The sequence below is a fragment of the Macrobrachium rosenbergii genome, chromosome 4, assembly GCF_040412425.1.
Source record: "Macrobrachium rosenbergii isolate ZJJX-2024 chromosome 4, ASM4041242v1, whole genome shotgun sequence".
Classification (NCBI taxonomy): Eukaryota; Metazoa; Arthropoda; class Malacostraca; order Decapoda; family Palaemonidae; genus Macrobrachium; species Macrobrachium rosenbergii.
In genome coordinates this window covers 8382017-8402756 of record NC_089744.1, presented here as the reverse complement: position 1 = coordinate 8402756, position 20740 = coordinate 8382017, and the positions used below count along the sequence as shown (strand labels likewise).

General features: G+C 37.4%; 1 protein-coding gene across 16 annotated transcripts in view; it reads right to left on the bottom strand.

Moving 5' to 3' along the window:
- Nucleotides 1–20740, bottom strand: part of Rdl (Resistant to dieldrin) — a 401707-nt gene that overhangs the window by 45517 nt on the left and 335450 nt on the right. For all 16 annotated transcript variants that reach the window (XM_067089770.1, XM_067089643.1, XM_067089664.1 and 13 more), the window contains 3 exons: nucleotides 19778–20004; nucleotides 15830–15912; nucleotides 5799–5936 (listed from right to left, as the gene is read on the bottom strand). In XM_067089770.1, the coding sequence (XP_066945871.1) occupies nucleotides 5799–5936; nucleotides 15830–15912; nucleotides 19778–20004 (448 nt within the window). The remainder of the gene's footprint in view (nucleotides 1–5798; nucleotides 5937–15829; nucleotides 15913–19777; nucleotides 20005–20740) is intronic.

Here is a 20740-nt window from a genome sequence, read left to right as displayed (position 1 = left end):
TATGGTCCGTTATGCTGCTAACACCATAAAGAAGACCACACGACTCCCCAAAAGGTGGCGGTGCGCTAGTCACGATGCCGCTGGGAAATAGAGCATTCAGTAAACACACTTGTGAGGGAGGAGACACGAGGAGTTTTACATATGAAAGCCCCGCTAGCAGTGTTGTATGGAATTTTAACACCATTCACACCAAGACTTCTCCTATTTTCGCTTCCACTAACGAGAGAGAAGTGGAGGAGAACGCAGACGAAGGAGCCAGAACTGGAAATTGTCATAGCGGAGGGAGTTAGATCATTCAGTTGTCATTCACCAGAAATCTTTTCTTATATCTTGCTAATTCACTAATGATGTAAAATTGGATGAGAAAGCAACCGAATCAGAGGGGCAAGAAATTAGCTTCTGCGTAGGGGGATAGTGCTCTCAGTGCATCTCACGCGGTGCACTGTAGGCAGTACTTAAGAGTCTTTGAAAGCGTTCCTTCGGCCCCTGGCTGCAACCACTTTCATTCGTCTTTCTATACCTCCGTTCATATTCTCTGTATGCCATCTTACTTTCTACCCTCTCCTTACAATTGTTTCAACATTATTTTCAGCGCTGAATGACCCCATAGGACCCAGCGCTTGGCCTAAATCTTATATTCCAATTGTATTTAGAACATTCAGATAATATTCAACATAAAATATAGCAACTTCGAATTTCATTTTTTGTACTTAAAGCACATGAATCATAAAGTGTTTCAACTTCCTGGAACTTTGGCGTCAAGATACGAGTGATTTAGAGCAACTGACCAGTAATTTCTGATCCCTGTTTCTGATGCTGAGCTATCGACTCTGTACTATGAATTACACTCGATGGTGTAAACTCCCTCTCGGGGAATAATTATAAAACTAATTTAGAAAAAATTCACAACAACAAACACAAAGGACCGTGTAATAATAAGAATCAATACAAATATGAGAATCACACATTTTCAACCATTCTTGACGCTATCATTTTGTTATCTAGCTGGCGAAAGAACCAACACAAACCCGGTTATTTGAGTCTTCCAAAAATATAAGAGAAAAAATTAACCTCAGCTGGTAACCTCACGTTATCAAAAAAAAAAAAAAAGTCTGAGGAGAAACCTTTGCAGAAAATATTGCCATCTTTATGGCATTCACGGAAAACATTATAGGGTTATCAATGAACTGCCAATTAAAAGATTGCCTTGCGCAGCATTCTTAATAAGAGTACTTATATTAACCTGAGACTATTTTACACTCCATGTCAGCCTTCTAATATAAGAATATCAAGACAAAAAGGCTACTAGAGATATCATTGGAGGATCTCATGTGGGACTACGGATATTATCTGGCCTTCGGTCACAGTCATGAAAGTGGATAAGACAAGGGTGTCTATAGTACAAGTATTAGCCTTCCGGGTTCTGCATAAGTATTCTTCTTTTAACGAAAGCGGAAGGCTAATTCTTTTTCAACGAGAGCCAATGCTTATGGTGATAATATTTTCGTTTCCGGTTTTATCCACTTGTTTACAGGATAATTCAGATCTAGAATTTTTCCAATCTTGAAAAATTTTCTTCGTGCTCCTCTATAATTAGCGATAAACAGGGCTTTCTCGTGCTCGATTCTTCTTTGTCCTTTTCCTGGCCTCAATAGTAAATTTCTCTCTCTCTCTCTCTATTTCTCACATAATCCCTTCTCTATAATCGGTTAGCGATCATGAGACAGGTGGAGAGGATTTCATCTTAATCGCTTCAACCACCGATGTGTCCAGCTGGACGATCCTTTCTCTTAGGAGCCGGGATTTAGATAAAGGGCCTCTTCCACCGCATCACCCCACTACCTCCTCCATCTCCCCCCCCTCCTCAACCCGCCTCAACCTTATCTTTCCTCACTTGACCAAATCCCTCACCCCACACCTACCCGACTCCTCCGCAACGGAGCGGTTGGTCATCTCGACCTGCGCTTAGGCTCACCTTGTGTTAGGTATACCAGTCTTCAGGAAGACAAGAATTTGGTTGTTCTATTTCGTTATCCATACGTATACATACAGTGTATACTTATATATAAATATATACATTATACACACACACACGTATATATATATATATATATATATATATATATATATATATATATATATATAAATATATATATATATATATTCCCCAGTTCTAACACGGCGACTTCTCCAAACAGGGGTCGGATTCCGAAAATAAAAATAAAATAATAACTGCCTCATTCAAACAGGGTTACTTTAATTACTGAATTGCTGATGAATACCAATACAGAAAAATTCAACATGAAATACCCCGTACGCCTTCAAGGAAGGCTCACCAGCGGCGTTTTGGCAACCCCACCCACACGAACTGAGCTGTTCATCTACATCTTGCAGACACTCTCTTGTTCCTTGGTGGTTGAAATTCTTCCTTACTAGTACTTCTTTCACAACATCCACTCAGTACTTTCTAGGTCTACCTCTCCTTCTTCCTCATTTTACTTCCAAACTATAAACCGTTTGCCAGCCTATCATCCTCCATTCTTCCCACACGACTTAACTTTACTATACCCCGTACTTTCACTTCCGCTAACCTTTTTACTTCTGGGTAACTGGACCTTTCTCTCTATACCTCATATGCTACAGTACAGAAACACTTAATGTCTGGAGCTTCATCTTCTTTATTTTATTTGCATTAAACGGCCCCACTTCAATTCCATAAGGGAAAGTTCTGTTAATTACTCCTTCATATTTTCCAAAAACTTTGCTTCCACAGACTCCTTGAGATATTTTATACACATACTGCTGCCCACATTGCTTCACCTATTCTGCGATTCACCCTTTTATTCATCCTACCATCACTCAGTATATTCACTACCGAATACCAGTATAAGTCATCTATTTCCACCCTTCCACTATCCATGTTAACCTCCGTCACGCCATTTCCTGGTTTCCATTTACCTTAATAACATTTGCTTTTCAACACTCAAATTCCCTCGCTACTTTCTTCAGTTACTTTGCGTTGTTCATAATCAATACTGTATTAACTGTAAACATCAACCATTTGACTTCCATTTACAACCCATTTTTTATTTCACAACTTTGTACTTAAACCGATTGTCCTGACCACGTGATTGGGAAAGCGGTCTAGATATCCAACCAATTTTTTTTTATTCTCCCCCACAAATTAAGCCTGCAAAGACAGTCATAAAATCAAAATCCCATACCTGAAGAGAATAACAAAACTAAGCCAAACTCTAGGAGGTGTCAGTTCTTTTGAGCTCTCCAATACAATCAACAAAATCATAATCCCAAAGACATCAGCGTGCATAAAATCCCTAGTCTCGACTAAGCAAATGTACAAATGTTTAGGATTTACTGGCAAACCTATTGCTCATACAATTATCCAGCATAAACATTCTAAAACAGATAAGGACATCAAAATTCTTTTTTTTCGTTTATATAAACGAAACGAATCATCGTGTCTAGTGGAATCTGTTACTCATTGTTATGAAGAGCGGCTGACGGCTCAAAGGCCAGATGACCGAATCCGCCTTCAACAAATGAACAGACGCAAGGAAGAATCTCCGGAGGGTTTTGGAATTCCGATGCCATTGACAACACACATCTACAACAAGCATTAAAGAGGACTCAAAGAGATGATCGTGGGTCGGCCGTCAAATAATCCCGACTCAGTGGCCTGCTTTCTGGAAGAGTCTTCAACTTCACAGACCTCCATCTGTATATATAAATATACATTGTATCTGTTAATCTATTACTTGACTGTTTCCGAAATATTACGCTATTATTTATTTCATCTGCATATTGTCACGGAGCCCTAACTGACACTGAATTTTGTTTTACGAGTAATCTTTCATAAATATCATATATATGTATATAAATGTATATATAAAGACACATGCATATATATATATATATATATAATATATATATATATATATATATATATATATATATATATATATACTGTATATATAGACAAACACACGTATATGTTTGTATATATATATATACTGTATATACATAGACACATGCATATATATATATATATATATATATATATATATATATATATATATATATATATATATATATATATATATATATATGCATATACACACAAGCATATATATGTATAACAATACACACATATATATAATAAACATTACGTGTGTGTAAAATTACACACACACACATATATAATAATAATAATAATATATATAATAATAATAATAATAATAATAATAATAATAATAATAATAATAATAATAATAATAATAAATATTAGGTGTGTGTAGAATTCCAAGTGTCATAACATAATAGACAGGACATAGAAAGTGTCAGAAATAAATAAAAAGGAAATATCAGATAACCTTAATGTATTAGGTCCTTCCTTTAAATCCTTTGCTATTTTGCCCTATAGGGTGATTATCCAGTAAGTGTGGACGCCTCCTGGCTCGAGCTACCTCTCACGCAGGCAATGGGGCATCCTTAACCTGATCTTTACAGGTCATTAGAGAAGAAGCCCCTGGTGACAGGAACGATTTAACCTTTCAGTCTCCAGATCTGGATTTCTGGGGGCAGGGCTCTTTTAAGATTACCTAGCATTACATTGCATCATGGCTTATTTTTCTTCGTAGTTTCGTCATTTGTGCTAAGTCACTTGTTTACAATGTGGTTCGGATTCCACTATAACCTGTAGGTCCTGTTGCTGGGTAACCAATTGGTTCTTAGCCACGTAAAATAAATCTACAGTAATCCTTCGGGCCAGCCCTAGGAGAGCTGTTAATCAGCTCAGTGGTCTGGTTAAACTAAGGTATACTTAACCAGTTTACAAGAACTGTAGAGAAGTATGCCTAAACAAATATATAATGTAAATATGGTACTGTACTGCACTTACAGTCTTGAAACATCATCGGTGATAGGCTTCTTTCGCTAAACCTGATTACGACTTTCCAGTCCATGTTAGCTAATACAGGGGCAGGTCGCCCCAAAAAAAGAGTTGCGACGAAATTATATATGTGATATCTTGGTAGTTGTAAAAGGCCTAAGAAATTTGTTGTGAAGTGCATAAAAAATAACTGGCATGAAAACTGTGAAAGAGTATGCACAGTAAAAAACACTCCAGATTTAATAATGATCGCGATATTTCATCCAACTCAACAACAACCGGTGCCTCCAACCACACACCTCCCATAAAAGTTTCAGTCAATTTAAAAGTAGCGTTCATTCCATCACTATGGTTATAATTTTAAAAGATTGATAGGGGATTCATAATAGCCTACTGATATGTCATAAAAAGGCAAAGTAGAAAAACAGAGACTAACTTGTTAAACCTCCTAATTCTCGTAGTCACTGGTGAAGCGAATGTCCAAGCGGTAGGCTAAAAATCACTTTTAGCAATGATTGGATAGTTGCAAGAAAATTTAACATACAGTTATTGTATATAAGTTACTTGTTTCTTGAAATAATGAATCAACTGCATGTTCAGATATCATCTCAAGTAGCAATTTGTTATTCAGCATTTGTGTCGAAATCCATTCAAAGTCGTAACGCGGATACTCTATAAATAAGAAGTACAACAATTACAGTTAACTCAGAAAAGCGAAAATATACTTCTCACCTACATCAGATCGGAGATTTTTGAAGGTCACGGCTGCCCTAACGAGCAGATGAATATCTTTGGCAAACTCAGTAGACTGTCAGTTTAAAAGATCCGACACTTAATCACTTAATGTCAGCTATTAAAACATTAACACGAGAGAAACAGCTGTACTCACCAGTAGATGTGGAAACGGTGATGGTTCTTCTGTTGTAGCCAAGGACTCTAAACTGAGGTAAGGAAACATCTGATTCGATAACCACTGATTTGTCCCCTGCATGCCATGAGAGCCGAATGTGATCCATACTGTATCCGACTGTGGAGATGTCACAATTTTATTAGACTGAGAGAGGTTAAGGCATAAACTTTATAATTGGGACTTCAACTGTTTTCATTATCATACTAAACAATTTTATAACTACAGCATTAACTATGAGACTAATAATAATAATAATAATAATAATAATAATAATAATAATAATAATAATGATGAAATGCAGTTAGTTATAAGTGAAAGTGATTCAAACAGATGTATGAGCAACAGGGCAGTTAACAATAAAAGACATTTCGTATGGAGAAACTCCATAACATTTTAATAAAAGATAAAAGCTTGACAGCGAAACCACTCTTCCTTGCAAGTCATGGGACAAACAGTCCCTTTAAGGATTTTCTGAAGGTAATATAATCGTAATTTAATGTTTTTTAACTTAAACAGGCAAGTGTATGAACTGATTGTTGCGTGATTCATCCCACTCAGCCAGTAAACTGTGCTGTTTCATATCCGCGAAAAGAAAATATTGCATAGAGGCGTTAGCGTTATTACTAAACCTTTAAGCAAAAGAAAATATTATATAAAAGAGTTAATGTTATTGCTAAACTTTTAAGCAAGAGAATTCATTGTATAAAACTATTAAAGTACAAATTACTTCCATTTTCTTTAAAGGAAGTCAAAGTAATTTTATCATGGGGATTTAAGTACCATAATTCTGTGCCTTGCTGTCAAAAAGAGTTAGTCCTTCGTGAAATTACTTTTCAACGTGTAACAGTAGAAAGCATTGTCCACGTAAAGGAATGGTCCAGTAGAATAACCAAAGGGAGTCTAGTACTTGGATTTCTATTCTGAAACGATATAGAAATTGTTTGATTGTCTTCGCAAACCAGAATAACTGTTTCGAGCCCTGACAATATCTCTGAAATTGTTGAGGGTTAACAACTGGTTATTTGATACGCGGAGATCGATCGTTAACTGGACGTGTGTGTATCTCTTTGGCATAAAGGAACCTCCGGTATCACTTTCGACGCTCTGAAAGGGAACGTACAGTTTTCTATTCTTTTTTCCTTTACCATGCTCTGCTTAGATTTTTTCTTTTATCCGAATCGGTTAACAAGCCCGGGCCAATAAATGTTCGCAGGAAAACAAAAACAAACGTGTAATCACAAATGCACTAAACACGCGTGTTAACATTTGAAAAGGGAATACAACTGCGTTATAAACAGACGCGTCATATTGACTCGAAAGGACACAATTCGACATTAACAGTAAATGTGTGATGGCTTTTCCTGAGAGCTATGCTCACAGAAAGGGCTCTTGTCGGCGGGAAAAAGATTCGTATTCCATTTCGGAAAGCTCTTTTGTAATGCGTAAGAACATTTGAAATTTCCCACCGTCGGGTAAATAAAACTTGAGATTTTTTGATAGCCTCTCCGCTTGAAGCTGGAAATGAGGTAACGCGATAGCGCACAAAAGTTTTATGCGCTTCAGAGGCAGCCGACAATGGGTGCTGGGAAAAGGTTGCATTTCTACAGTCTGCCAGAAAGAAACTTCTTGTAAGCATCACTTGAATGAGAGAGAGAGAGAGAGAGAGAGAGAGAGAGAGAGAGAGAGAGAGAGAGAGAGAGAGAGAGCAAACCTGTGAAACTTTAGTTTTATATTTTGCACTATACTATGCACAGTAGACGACTCTTTCATCTATCTTATTTCTCATCAATAGCATCGAGATTTCGGGGAAAGACGTTGTATTTCTTGACTATCAATAGCAGCAATTTATTGCAGTTATTTCTTGGTTCATTTTTTATTATCGACAGGGTGTTCAAGCAATTCTGCAACGACTTTATAAAAAGATGATCATTTTACAACTACAGAGTTTCGAATCGTGAGAAAACTTTACATTCTGAGAAAAAATAGGATTTCAAATACTAGAATACCTTCTGTGATTCTTAAAAGTCTTTGTAACATGGTGAAAAATAAGAGTGATTCTCAAAGTCAAGGCGGAAGCTCTGAAAACTAGTTCTAAAACGTAGTTTATACTGGGAAAGCTGTGGATCTTAGAGAGTGAATTTTTATCATTTCTTTAGGGGGACCTCTTTCTTGCGGAAAGACGTGACGAAGGTTGGGATTGTTGTCATATGTCTTCTTTTCTGTACAACCTTTGATAACGAACAAAAATCCGCTTATCATAGTAATGGCATTCTTCAACTAAATAATCTACAGGTCACCTCTTATATTCAAAATGATTAATGTAAAACTGGCATGAACGTTTCTCCCGTAGTACGCACGCGCACGAACACTCCCAAGAATCTTAAAAGTTTGTTAATAAATAAGCCAAGCCCATAATCCTGATAATGGACGTTTTTCGACACAAATCCCTTTGGAGAGAGAGAGAGAGAGAGAGAGAGAGAGAGAGAGAGAGAGAGAGAGAGAGAGAGAGAGAGAGAGAGATTCCTGCAAAATGACATGGCGTGACGCTGTTCATTATTGACTGTAGCATGTTGCCGATCATTATGTTACTTCGCGTGTCGGGTTATTATTACGGGTCGGCGGAACACGTCATAAATAAGCATTAAATTTGAGTCTTCATATTAAATGACCTTCAAATTCCGCCGTGGTTCCCTTTTGATTCAGCTTGATTTATTTACACAGAAGAATTGGAGAGACATATTATGCAAATCATAAAAAAAGGACGACAGATTATTCAGCGAAGACAGAGCGAACAGCAATGACTTCTGAAAATGTCAGATTCGCTTAGAAAAATAAGCTTCAGAATATAGATGTTCTTTTATTCAAGGGTAATGGGGTAAGGTTCAGTGATGAGGAATCTTTGTTTTTAGCGGTGGGGTCCCCGAAAGGCCGTCTCTGTTAATAACTGTCTTGTAGAAGTCAATCTTTGATACTGCAAATTCTTTGGAAGTCGTTGATATTCGAAAATAAATCTGCAGATGATAATTCCTGTCGGAAAAGGTGCTTTTTAAAAACAATTTCTTGATAGAAAATATGATTTTAAAGTTCGAGTTTTATGGTTAAAAACAGTTTTGGAAGTTAACTTAAATCTTTCAAAATTATTCTATGTGAAGTTAATAAAAACAGAAAAATATAACCAATCCCTGTGTTTATATCGAAGGAGACTTCCATCAGGAAACATGTTTATGAGCTTTTGCTATCAAATAAATAGATTTTCAAACTTCAGTTTTTAATAAGGAATATATCGACAGAAAAGGATGACTTATAGAAACACTACTTTCAGTTACCAATTAGGCTACTATTCGCAAATATTTATCTTTATGATACGGTATATCCTTACTGCGTTTGCGAAGAAGCTAGAGTAAACAATCTGAGAGAGAGAGAGAGAGAGAGAGAGAGAGAGAGAGAGAGAGAGAGAGAGAGAGAGAGAAAAATTTTTTGTTTATGCCGACATAGTTTGAAGTCAGTACCTGTGCATACATAGCTCCCCGTCCACTGTTCCATCTTACCCTGAGGATATCAGAGCGAAATCTATAGAAACGTTGGGTAAAAAAAAAAACTTGTTTTCTACTTCATATGCATATATATATTTATATATATATATATATATATATACAGTATATACATAATACAATATATAAATAAACCTTTTATCGCAACATCTGAAAGATAACTGCTTCCCAGACAAACTATTATTTGCAACGCTTAGGAAAATGCTAGTTGCCCCGTTCATAGAGGCATACACGGTTTTGACAGCACCAGAATTAAAAACGTTCGCTCGCTTCCCTTTTTTTCATGATGACCTTGTCAGAAAAAAGTTCCTGCCCTCTATTCAGAACGAATTCCCGGCGCTGATCCCTTCAAACCATTCTTTAATAAACGGATGTTTATTCAAAACGAGAGACCGCCCTCGTCCTCTCCTGAAATTCAATGTTGTATATAAATATACGTGGCCGAGATGTGATCAAGGGATTTATGTGGGTTGTACGAGGATGTTACTCAAAATGAGAACAGATTCTCACAGGGGCCTAAGTTTCAGAACTGGCAGTGAATTAACAAGCCCCGAATAATCAAATATTAGAAATCACTCTCAGTTAAGTGAAACGTACATCGAAGATAAGGACTTTACAATAATAGGTCAAGTGCATAACGAAAACGACCTATCTTCGTGTCCATTTTGATGAAAAATATAGTTCCTTCTGTTAGTGCGCAATCCTCCTTTGCTCAGTTGTTTATCGCCTAAGGAGCGTTGTTTGTTTTTTATTACATGCTTTTATTTAAAATGACTTCTGCGTCTGTCTGTTTCGGTCAAAACTTGTAACTCAATTTTCGACCCGTTTCCTTCGTCCGATGGACTTGAAATTTTGCATGGTTACTCAATCCTGGTGACAATAACAACCTTACATAATCAGTAGGTCGGCAATGACCTCTAGTGACCTCTCCCAGTATCTCAGGATTAGTATGAAACTCTTCGGATTTTTCATACCATCTTTGACTCGATAGAATACGTTAATAACGCTACGGATTTTTCGACCTTCTTTAGCTCAACAGGATATCACTTTCAATTGTTTTTAGTCACAATCCAAAATCGGTGACAGTTTCTGTCAAAACTAAAAAGTATGAAATAAAAAAAATATGAAATTAAAACACGCTTTTATTAAAATGCACTAAAAAGTAAAAAATAAATTTTTGAGACACACCAGGATATTATTACTATTAGTCATGTCTACAAAAATAAATGCGTGGGCGCCAAACGTGCAAGGAAATGCTACAAGGAAATTATATATATATATTTTTTTCATTTCTTATAGTATTTCTTTCCATGTTTGGCGCCCACATTTTTATTTTCGTAGACATGATTAATTGTTAGAGAATCCTGGTATGTCTCAAAAAATTATTTTTTACTTTCTAGTGCATTTTAATAAAAGCGTGTTTAAATTTTTTTATATATTTTTTTTTGTTAGGAAATTCTTTTAGTCACTGCCCTTCATTTGCCAGGATAAGGGGCAGAGTGGCTTTATTGTTTTATATAATTTTACAGATAATATTTTTGTGAGTAATTTTAATATTTAGTGTATTTTAGTTTTTTATTGTGTTTATAAATTATTAAATAAAGTTTTAAGTTCCAAGCTGATGTTCATTGAATTTTATTATATACAGCGTAATTTTTATGGATTACGCAGTGCTTGGTTTTAATGTTCACATCTGTATTTTTATCGTAGCCTTGAGAATGCAAGTAGATGTAGCCGAGTAAGATGCCTTCCCCTATGAATCCCCTTGGCAAGGAGTGTCCTGAGCTGCAGCGTCCTCTTCTAAGGATATACTGTATACAGTGTCTTTATATACACATACACATATATCATAAATGACGCATTGCAGTTATGAGTCAAAAGAATGTTAAGACTTGCCCTTTATCTTTTACTGTTTATTGACTCTTGATTTTCATTCATAATTTGCCCTCTCGAATGAAAAATAAATGCTTAGCATTGCTTTTTAGTGTTCTTCCGAAACAGTTCCTTCCTGCTTTATCGCGCTGTTTAGATTCAAATCGTGAAAAGTCTGAAGGCTGAGGTGCCGTTCATTTTTGTAAAAAATTACATTACGGGCCGAATCGCAAGAGAGGGCTATCACTGCCCAAGGGAACTTTTGTGGGCCGGGGAAGGCTGGTGTGGGGTGGGGAGGGTGGGGGATGCGTTTCCAACCCCTTCTACTCCGATAGGTCAGGGCTACACCTTTGTTTTTGGGGACTGGTGTTTCTTGACGTCCGACGGTGGTGCTTGAACATAATGGCAGTTCGCGGCCGATGCAGGACAAACGCGCCCCCGATAACAGTCACTCGTTACCTGGCGATGACATCGGGAACACGTCGAAGAAACGGAGGGGCAGGAGAAGGGAAACAAGACGTGGAGGAAGAGAAGGCGGCGCACAGGCAGAGGGGGAAAAAGAAGCAGAGGAAGAAGGGGGGGGGGAGGGGAAACACGGGAGAAAGAGGATGATAGGGTGACGGAAAACAACAAAAATAACAATAAGAAGAAGAAAGACAGATCTGATGAAATGAAGAAGTAGGGCAGAGAAATGGAAGGAGATAAGAAGGCCGAAGGCGGGAGAAGAGGATAGATAGCCTAACTCATGAAAGATATTCGGAAAATAATAGGAACACCCAGTCAGTCACCATGAAAATAAGCATCAAGACTTAAAGAGAACGTCATCAATAAATAACCTGTCCACCGATATCTCCGTGTAGTATTTTTATGAGAGAGAGAGAGAGAGAGAGAGAGAGAGAGAGAGAGAGAGAGAGAGAGAGAGAGAGAGAGAGAGACTTTCCCTTTCTCGTCTTCTTTGTCGATGTTGAGATCGTGGGAATGACGCGTCACAGCAAGTGTTCCACATCAACTTTATTGTCTGGGTCGAAGTTACGTTACTTGTTATCGTTTTACGCTAATTAAACGGACAAATGAATTTAGTCTAAATTGGAAATGTGCCATTTTTGAGTCGGGGAGAAAGGGCAAAGTGTCATGAAAATCTTGGGGACGACTTTTTTTTTTTTATATGAAAGTGCGAATCAGAAGAATATAGGTGTTCGTGTGGTTTTTCGTGTTTCGATGCTTTTCTTTAATATAATACCCGCCTCTCTCTCTCTCTCTCTATCCGCATCATGCATAAAAATTCAAGATATACTTTAACCGTGATCCCAATATTCTTTCCACTTTTTAATCTTGTTTCCTGCAGCGCTGACTTATGAAAATACATAATTCAAAACATTCCATCAACCTGTGCATTTAGGAACTCAACATAGGAGAATGCTTACATTAATTTATGGTTTTTGTCGATAAATATAAATTGAAGAGAAAGGACTGACATGACGCACAAGATTCAAGTAACGACTGCTGTTGTGTCCTGATAAGATTGGTAATAGAATTTACAGAAGTGTTTATGTTAATAGGTTTCGTGCAATTTCTGCTGAACGCCGCCTCAAAAGGATATCATTGAAAAATAAGTTGAGTCACGAACCTCTCAGTGGAGAAAATTAAAAGCACGCTATTGTATTCCATTTCCAGAGCCGTCCTGAAGGATATATACTTAATTTATTAGCAATAACCTTCTTAGCACCTGCCTATAATTTTTGAAGAGTATCTTGGGCTTTCACTCAATTACGATGGATAAAATGTAAAGAAAAACCTCTTGAAACAAATTTTTCACTGCTCTTACTTCAGAGATCTTATTAGGGACTGACCGCCATACAGTTTTATAGCCACTGTGCAAGGAGAGGTTTCGCATGACACGGCGATATATTTTCATCTCTTTCTAATGGTAAAGCACAACTCTTATGACCGAGGTATTCTGATGACATGTAACGTCGAAGTCAATTAGCTTCAGTTTTAATCTGTTCTCCTTATAAATTTTTGCGCATCTCAAATTTTCTTTCTTGAAATTCTACAAGATGTGGACAGTAGTGGCGTCGAAAATTCATACCTGGGATGTACTTTTTTCCTGTCTGAAAACGTAACTTAGAAGTTCTCGAACTTAATTACTTTTGTCATTGTGAAGCTGATACCATCTCTTTTCGCTCCATTCCTATGGCTTCATCTCTTATTCTGATTTAATCGAAGATTTCATGCAGAATATCTGCTTCCACTTCCAACAAGTACGTGCATTGTGTTCATGAAGATTCTTCTTACTCCTGTAATACCGCTTTGAAAAACGATCAAGTTGGTCATGAGAACAGCGCATGTGCAGAAGAGTTTCTTTGGTGAAGGCAATTGGATGGCGCAGAAATAGTCTAAAGTTGCCAACTTAATCAAACTACTGTGGTTAGGGGTGCTTCCCAATTCTTGCTTTTGCCTTTCTTCTTTATTGTAGATGGATTCATTGATTTATGTAGTCATCATCATCATCATTATTATTATTATTATTAATTATTATTATTATTATTATCTTGTAGCAGAGGGAATGTATTAGCTGTATCTTTATGACAGTAAAAACGCCAGCATTTTTTATTCTTAGAAATGATTAACCACACAAAAGACCTCTGTTACTTCCAGAAGAATGAAGCGCTGATGATCTTGTCTTCTTATAATTGACGTCAAAGCTGCCTCTTAAATGGCCGGATGCGAAAAAAGTATCTTTCCGTCATTTTAAATTTTACATCCATACATCAAAAGCAACCTTTTCTGCTCTTTATTGACAAATTCATGTTTTTTATGATAAACTCTTCTTTTCTTTACATGCTCTCTTTGCTTTCCCAGTCAAATGTTTCACTGCCCTATCACAACACAAATTTGGTGTTATCTAACTAACCAAGAAGTCTAATGGGTCCAACTGTTTAATTCGTTTGCCTCTTAAATTTAGGTCACAGTCTTAGGCACCTTTCAATATTTAGTCTTTTACCTCTCTGAACTGTTGACCTCCATTAGCAACCTGTGCGCCTTTTCCTCTGAATGAGCAGCCAGTACACTATCCTCAGCATCCCTAATGTTATGAACAATGTGACCGCCGGCACTCACAACACCCACATCTGCTCCCCTCATTAACCAACCACCAGATAATGAAATAAATCAGGGGACATTGCACAGCCCACCCTGTCTCACCCCCAGGGTTCATCCGCTCTCATTCACTCGGCTCGTTTTCTATCTTGATTGCTGCCTCGGTTCTAAAACAAGTTTCCACTTAATCTAATATCTTTACCATCTGCCCTTTTATTTCTAGCATTTTCATCAGCCAGCCATGTTTTATTTTGTTAAAAGCCTTTTTTATGTTTCATAATCTATAAAACATCCATCCTGCACTTCAATTGCTTTTTCAGAGAGTACTCTCGGTACGAATGTAGTAGTTGTTGTAGTCTTTCTTCCCCTGAACCCAAACGGCTCCTCCTTGACCTCAGCCCTTCCACCATTACACCTGAAATTGTTTTCGTGAGCTGACTCTAGTTGGCTACAGTCATGCTTACAGCACTTAAAGTTGCCCATTTTTTAGGGGATAGTCACTAACAAACATGTCTGAACATTTGCTTTGGAAATTCTCCCGCGTCATGTATGCAGCTGGCCCCCAGTCCGTATGGCTCTAATGCTTTCAACCCATTCTCTGCTGCAGCCTTCCCTTTATTCTTTTTCTCCGGTGCTTCCCCTATGCCTCTGTCATCAGTCTTTGCCCCTATCTCTCATCTTTAAAAAACTCTGTTATATATTCTCCCCAACACTTCTCCTCGTTCCACTGTCACAGATCCGTCAGCCTCATTATCGAATTACTGTCACCTATTCCACTTTTCCTCTTACAGCACTGATTCGTTTATGCCTCTTCTCTTGATTTGCCCTTGAGGTATTTTACCTCTTCATAGTCTCTGTTCGCTCACACTTTTTGCTTCAGTTAGGACCTCATTTACCTTCCTAGTTCTTTCCTCATCAGTATTATCATAAGCGCTCCTCCTATCCATCAAAGTAAGGATGTCCGCTGTCATCCTCTCTCTTTTTTTTTTTTAAGTACCTCTCCAGAAGTCTCCCCATTGCCGTTCCCATTATACCTAACTTGTCTTCAACATTTCGAGTATCGACATTGTATCCATACATAACGTAGTTACTTTTTGTTTTTTCTTACTTTTTCTTTTAGCTTAACTGTATATTCATAACTTCTGTTATATGGTCATAGTCGTAATCAGCAACTGGGTATGTTTTCATTTGGGTTATTGCATGCTTTTGCATAATGGAATACCCATATGTGAAAAATAATATGAAACTCGGATAAGAACTTAATAACTTGACTCTGAAGGAAGCATTGCACCTCTTACCAACCGCATTTTACTTTGCCATCTTATCGTGCCCTGAAATTTCCCATCACGAAATGTCTTTTATAAATCTTCTGTCATTGCAGCAGCAAAGTAGCTTCACAATCCACCGAAACAGGGATTAAAAAACAACAATTATAGCATCATTATTAGCAAAATAAAAATGAGCACCCAAAAAGAAAGTTATACTTACAACTTTCGATCTCAATGATGCAGAGTTGTCGATCCATGGGGAAGTATTGCAGGTTCATGGGGCATGATGCTGTGATGGTCAATCTGGAGTCCAGTCGACGGTCCAAGGATGCAGCATATGGGTAGGGGAGAGGGAGGTAGGGGGGCGGACAAGGGGGTGGAGAGGAAAAAGGGAGGGGTTCAGAAACAAAAATGTGATTTGACATGGACGTTGACGTAGGACCGACAGACAAAGTGTCGTAGGAAGGGGGTTGGGGGTTGGGGAAGGGGATTGGGGTGGGAGAGAAAAAATCTCTAGATTAGTACCACAAATCAGATAAGAAACAAGTCCTCCTACCAGTGCTCACAGGCTGAGAAGGTAGGAAATATTTTTGGAATTTTACGATGACAGCACGGACGGTTATTTCAAAAATACTTTATTATATGATGAATATCTTTTGTCTTTTGCGTACTTCATATGCGATATTGGGTCAAGCAATGCGGAACTTTAAGTAACTATCAAGTATAAATAAATATAAACTTTTATATATATATATATATATATATATATATATATATATATATATATATATATATATATATATATATATATATATATATATATATATATATATGTACATACACATATATAATTTATATATAGATATATATATATATATATATATATATATATATATATATATATATATATATGTATATATATATGTGTGTGTGTGTACATACAAAGAATTACGTTTAAACTACCATTCATATGAAAGACGCATGTTTTTAACCGTTTTCATCAAGTAACTCTAGGAGTCTATTTAGATTCGCACTAAAGTAAGAAATTACATCCAAGGCAGAGATACAGCAAACAAAGGACTGGGAACGGAAAGGGAAGCAGATAAACGTGAAAAATTCATGGAAAGCAAGGAACAGGAAATATGAATGGGGAAAAAGCTTCGACAGTATTTTCAAGAAATTAAGGGAGAGTTGGGGGCAACGGACACTTCAAGAGTGAAGAAGATCCCAGGCGCCACAGTATAACGGTCTTTTCAAACACGACTAAGCTGAATTTGCAACTCTAGAATCATTAATGAAAAAAGGCTCTTTTTTTGGGGCAGCTGTTCAAAGACCTTGATCACTTTGTTTTGGGGTCGGAGTCGGGACTGAACAAGGGCAGAAAGGCATCGTTGAAGCAGATGCACCAAGAGACGAACAGTTGACCCAAGAAACTGGATGAGAGCTTTATTCTTTCTTCGGAAGAAAGGACGGCTTGGGATGGTTTGAGGGCTGCTCTGCGTAAGAAGGGTAAAGGAGAATTTCTTCAGGGGGTTTGGGTGGAAGTTGGGTTGCACGATGTAGTGGGACGAAAACAACGGAAAGTCTGGATAAAACTGAACCCAGCATTTGGGAGAAACAAAACAAAAACAAAAAAAATGTCAGCATTTTTGAGAAATATTTATAGCATATACAATGACATTATTGAAACAGTTTAACAGTGCATATATAATGGATAAGATAAAGGTATGGCAGATAATTAGACAACAGTAAATTTAAGACGTAACCTTATTTAGCATTCAAAGTAAAACAATTCTCTTTATTTAGTATGACTGTAACATCAGTAAATTACATTATATTTCCTCCATTTTCATCTTACAGAAGACACGAATTTTCAAAAGAAAAAAATCTCAACAATAAAAAAGACATCATTAATGGAAACAGATAAATTGATACGTATACCTTGTGCTCTGGGGAAAGAGAGAGTAGCTTTGGGTTCCTCTGAAATCGACCACAATAAACTGACAAATGAGAAAACAAAACGAGAGAGGAAAAAAAAAAAAAAGGCGCCAGTCAATTCACTGGTGTTTTTGACTGCGCGTCACTCACCTATACCCGTTCATCCATCCTTGGTCTCAGTGGCCGGAGTCTCAGAGGAGACTCAGAGATTCTCTGTCCTGAAGGATCACTCACACACACTCTAAAGAAACGTCAGTCTAGTGACCAAAGCATGGGGCAAGTGACCTTCTCTTTCCATGAAACTGATTTACCCTTTTTGGGAGGGAACGAGAAAGGTGTAGCATTTGGGAACTAAATCTTACGACCTCAAAATTCGGCTGCAACCACTGTTATTGGGTTTCTTTAACAATGTTGTCACACATATACACTCACGCAAGCTACCTATATCTATTTGACAGTGGCATGTATATTATGTGTGTATTTGTGTGTGTATACTATGTATGTGTGTTCCATGAAAAGTCACAGCATATTGGAATGAAGGGAAAGCAAGGGTTAAAAAGTCCACCCAACTCACCAAACACAGAAGGACTGAGTGACTGAATGACTACATTTCAATACAGTCGCAATTACTAGCTGCCTGTCGTCTGTACTCGATACAATTACAGACATACACTGGTGTATGTCTGTAATTGTATCGAGTACAGACGACACGCGTGTGTGTACGTGTGTGCAAGTGCTGACTGAAAACCAATTTGTTTGATTAGCTTCTTGGTTCGGCCATGGGGGTAGAGAGTTGGATCTCAAAGACTACTGGATTTCCTCAACGTGTGACCTGATCTCATCGCGAGGTAACGATGATTTGTCTTCAGCATACTCACTCCAGTTCTCAACAGCAAGATTATCATTTGTAACTGGGTAAGTCTGATTCTCTTTTCCTAAAGCATCGTCTAATGTGCATACCGAAACAAACACACACTTACACGCCTAGACATACAGATGTGTATACATGCGCTTACAAAGACTATGACACATACACATACATGACCGCAACATAATGGAAGGCTGAACGCATGACTGTCGTAACACAGAAAAAAAAATTAAAACGGAGTCATTAACTGTGCATTAGAGATTACACACGCATACAAGAAATTCCGTGAAACAGAAAATAAAGGAATGAAAAATTAAACATCCATAAACTAAATGTTATCTAACACTCATATCAAGGGAGCCAAGTTAGGGTTTTCCTCTTGAATGTCCATTCCTTGAATATATCTATGAATATAAAGTATTTGTTAGGGGGGTTTCGATCCCTTCTTTAAACAATGTAATTCAAAACAAAGCGTTAACTGATTCAAAATACAAGATTAAAATCTTTGCATATGGGTTGTCCTTCAAGGCATCTCAGCTTCCTTTGTTTGTAAGTGTGAAAGGTTGGGAGTCTCGGGGTGAAAATGGTGTAAGGATGTTTGATTGTCGTCCTTTTACGCAAATATCTTCAGTTAAGTGGTTTTTACACAACGATGAGGGCAGGGTTTGAAAGATAATTCCTCACTGCAAGAATACTGACAACACTTTACTAAAAATACTGGCGCCATTGTTTATTAACGAATGCTGACAACATTATTTTGACAGAATGCTTACAAAAGAAGGCATCCAAGACACTACATTTACTTGCAGTCTAACTCGGAATGTAATAATGAAATCTGAGGCCATAAAGCTTTTTTTTTTTACTTGCATTGAAAATCATCATTATGTAAATATGAATGTACTAAAGAAAGTCAGAACCACTTTAACATCCACAGATTTTCCAAATGAGACACGGGACTCTAATTGTTCTGACGACGGTCGATTTTCGGCGATGGACTCTAAACTTAGCAAATAACTGGACGTCTCTCCTTTTTACCCCTTCTTTAGTTAACAGAAAGTTACAAAGTGACTACACATCAACTGTTAAAATTGGCGTTTCTATACGTTACAGAAGGCCCATTTCAATGGAATCAACTTTAAGGATGAATATCGTGAAACTTTAGGCTGCTTATTGACGAGACGACAGAGCCGAGGGATGTGAGAAGGTTTTCAAGGGTCGGGAATGATAAGCTGGATGGATGATGGAGCTTGACATGAACTCTGCTGAACTAAGCTGGAAGACGGACGGCTTCTGTGACTGGCATTGTCCTTCTGTACCCACTGACCACCCCCACCTTGGCTCTCCCCGGTATGTCACTCTTACCTGATACTCCGCAACACTTTCCCTTGGTTGGTGATTCTGAGCATCTCATTAGAGGTGGTGGCCATGTGAAAATAGGACTTCTTCTCATTGGCAAAAAACGTGTCTGGAACCCAGATTTTCTGTAGATACTCCGATCCCACAGTTAGCTCGTCCAAACCCCCGCGGTCGGGGAAGGACAGCCTAGGATCGGTCCAGTGTTGGCGGAAATAAAAGTCGAGAGTAAAATCCTGAAGAAATCGGAGAAACAAAAGCAAGTGTCAGCTAGAGAATTGAAGAGAGCAAAATAATTTTTAAGAGGTCAGAAAACATTTGATTTGTCTGACTTATTATTTTTCCTTTGGGTTTTTATCTATTTTCTCTCTCTCTTTTGGAAAAAATCAAGTATGATGGTAACTGTTGGTCAAAAAGTAGACATGAGTCCATAGAAGTCAATAAATAATATGCATAGCTATCACACGTGATACCCATCCACATCGTCAGTCATACCTTTTACAGAAGAAGAAGAAGGAGAAGAAGAAGAAGAAGATGAAGAAGATAAAGAAGAAGAAGAATAAGAAGAAGAAGGAGAAGGAGAAGGATCAGTCAAAGAAAAGTACGAAGTGGAATGACTTCGAAGCTTAGGATGAAAGGAAAGAATAAGAAGAAAAGAATGAAAGAAGAGGAGTGAAGAGGCTCGCAATATTACATGTGATCAGAAATTAAGAGGAAATTTTGTGAGTGTGATCATCATCATCATCATCATAATCATCATCATCAACACTGTTTACAAGTACTGGAAGAAAGTAATTATTTGTGTACTGTGCAAAAAAAAAAAAAAAAAAGAAAAACAGAAAGACTAGGCGCAAGGAGACTACAAAAGCAGTACTCAGGTTATCTAGTGATGTTATGAAAAGAGTCATTTCCGGTTTATTTTTCTGTTCAAAGGAATGCGAGAATCATTTAATCACTGAAAGGAGATCTCGA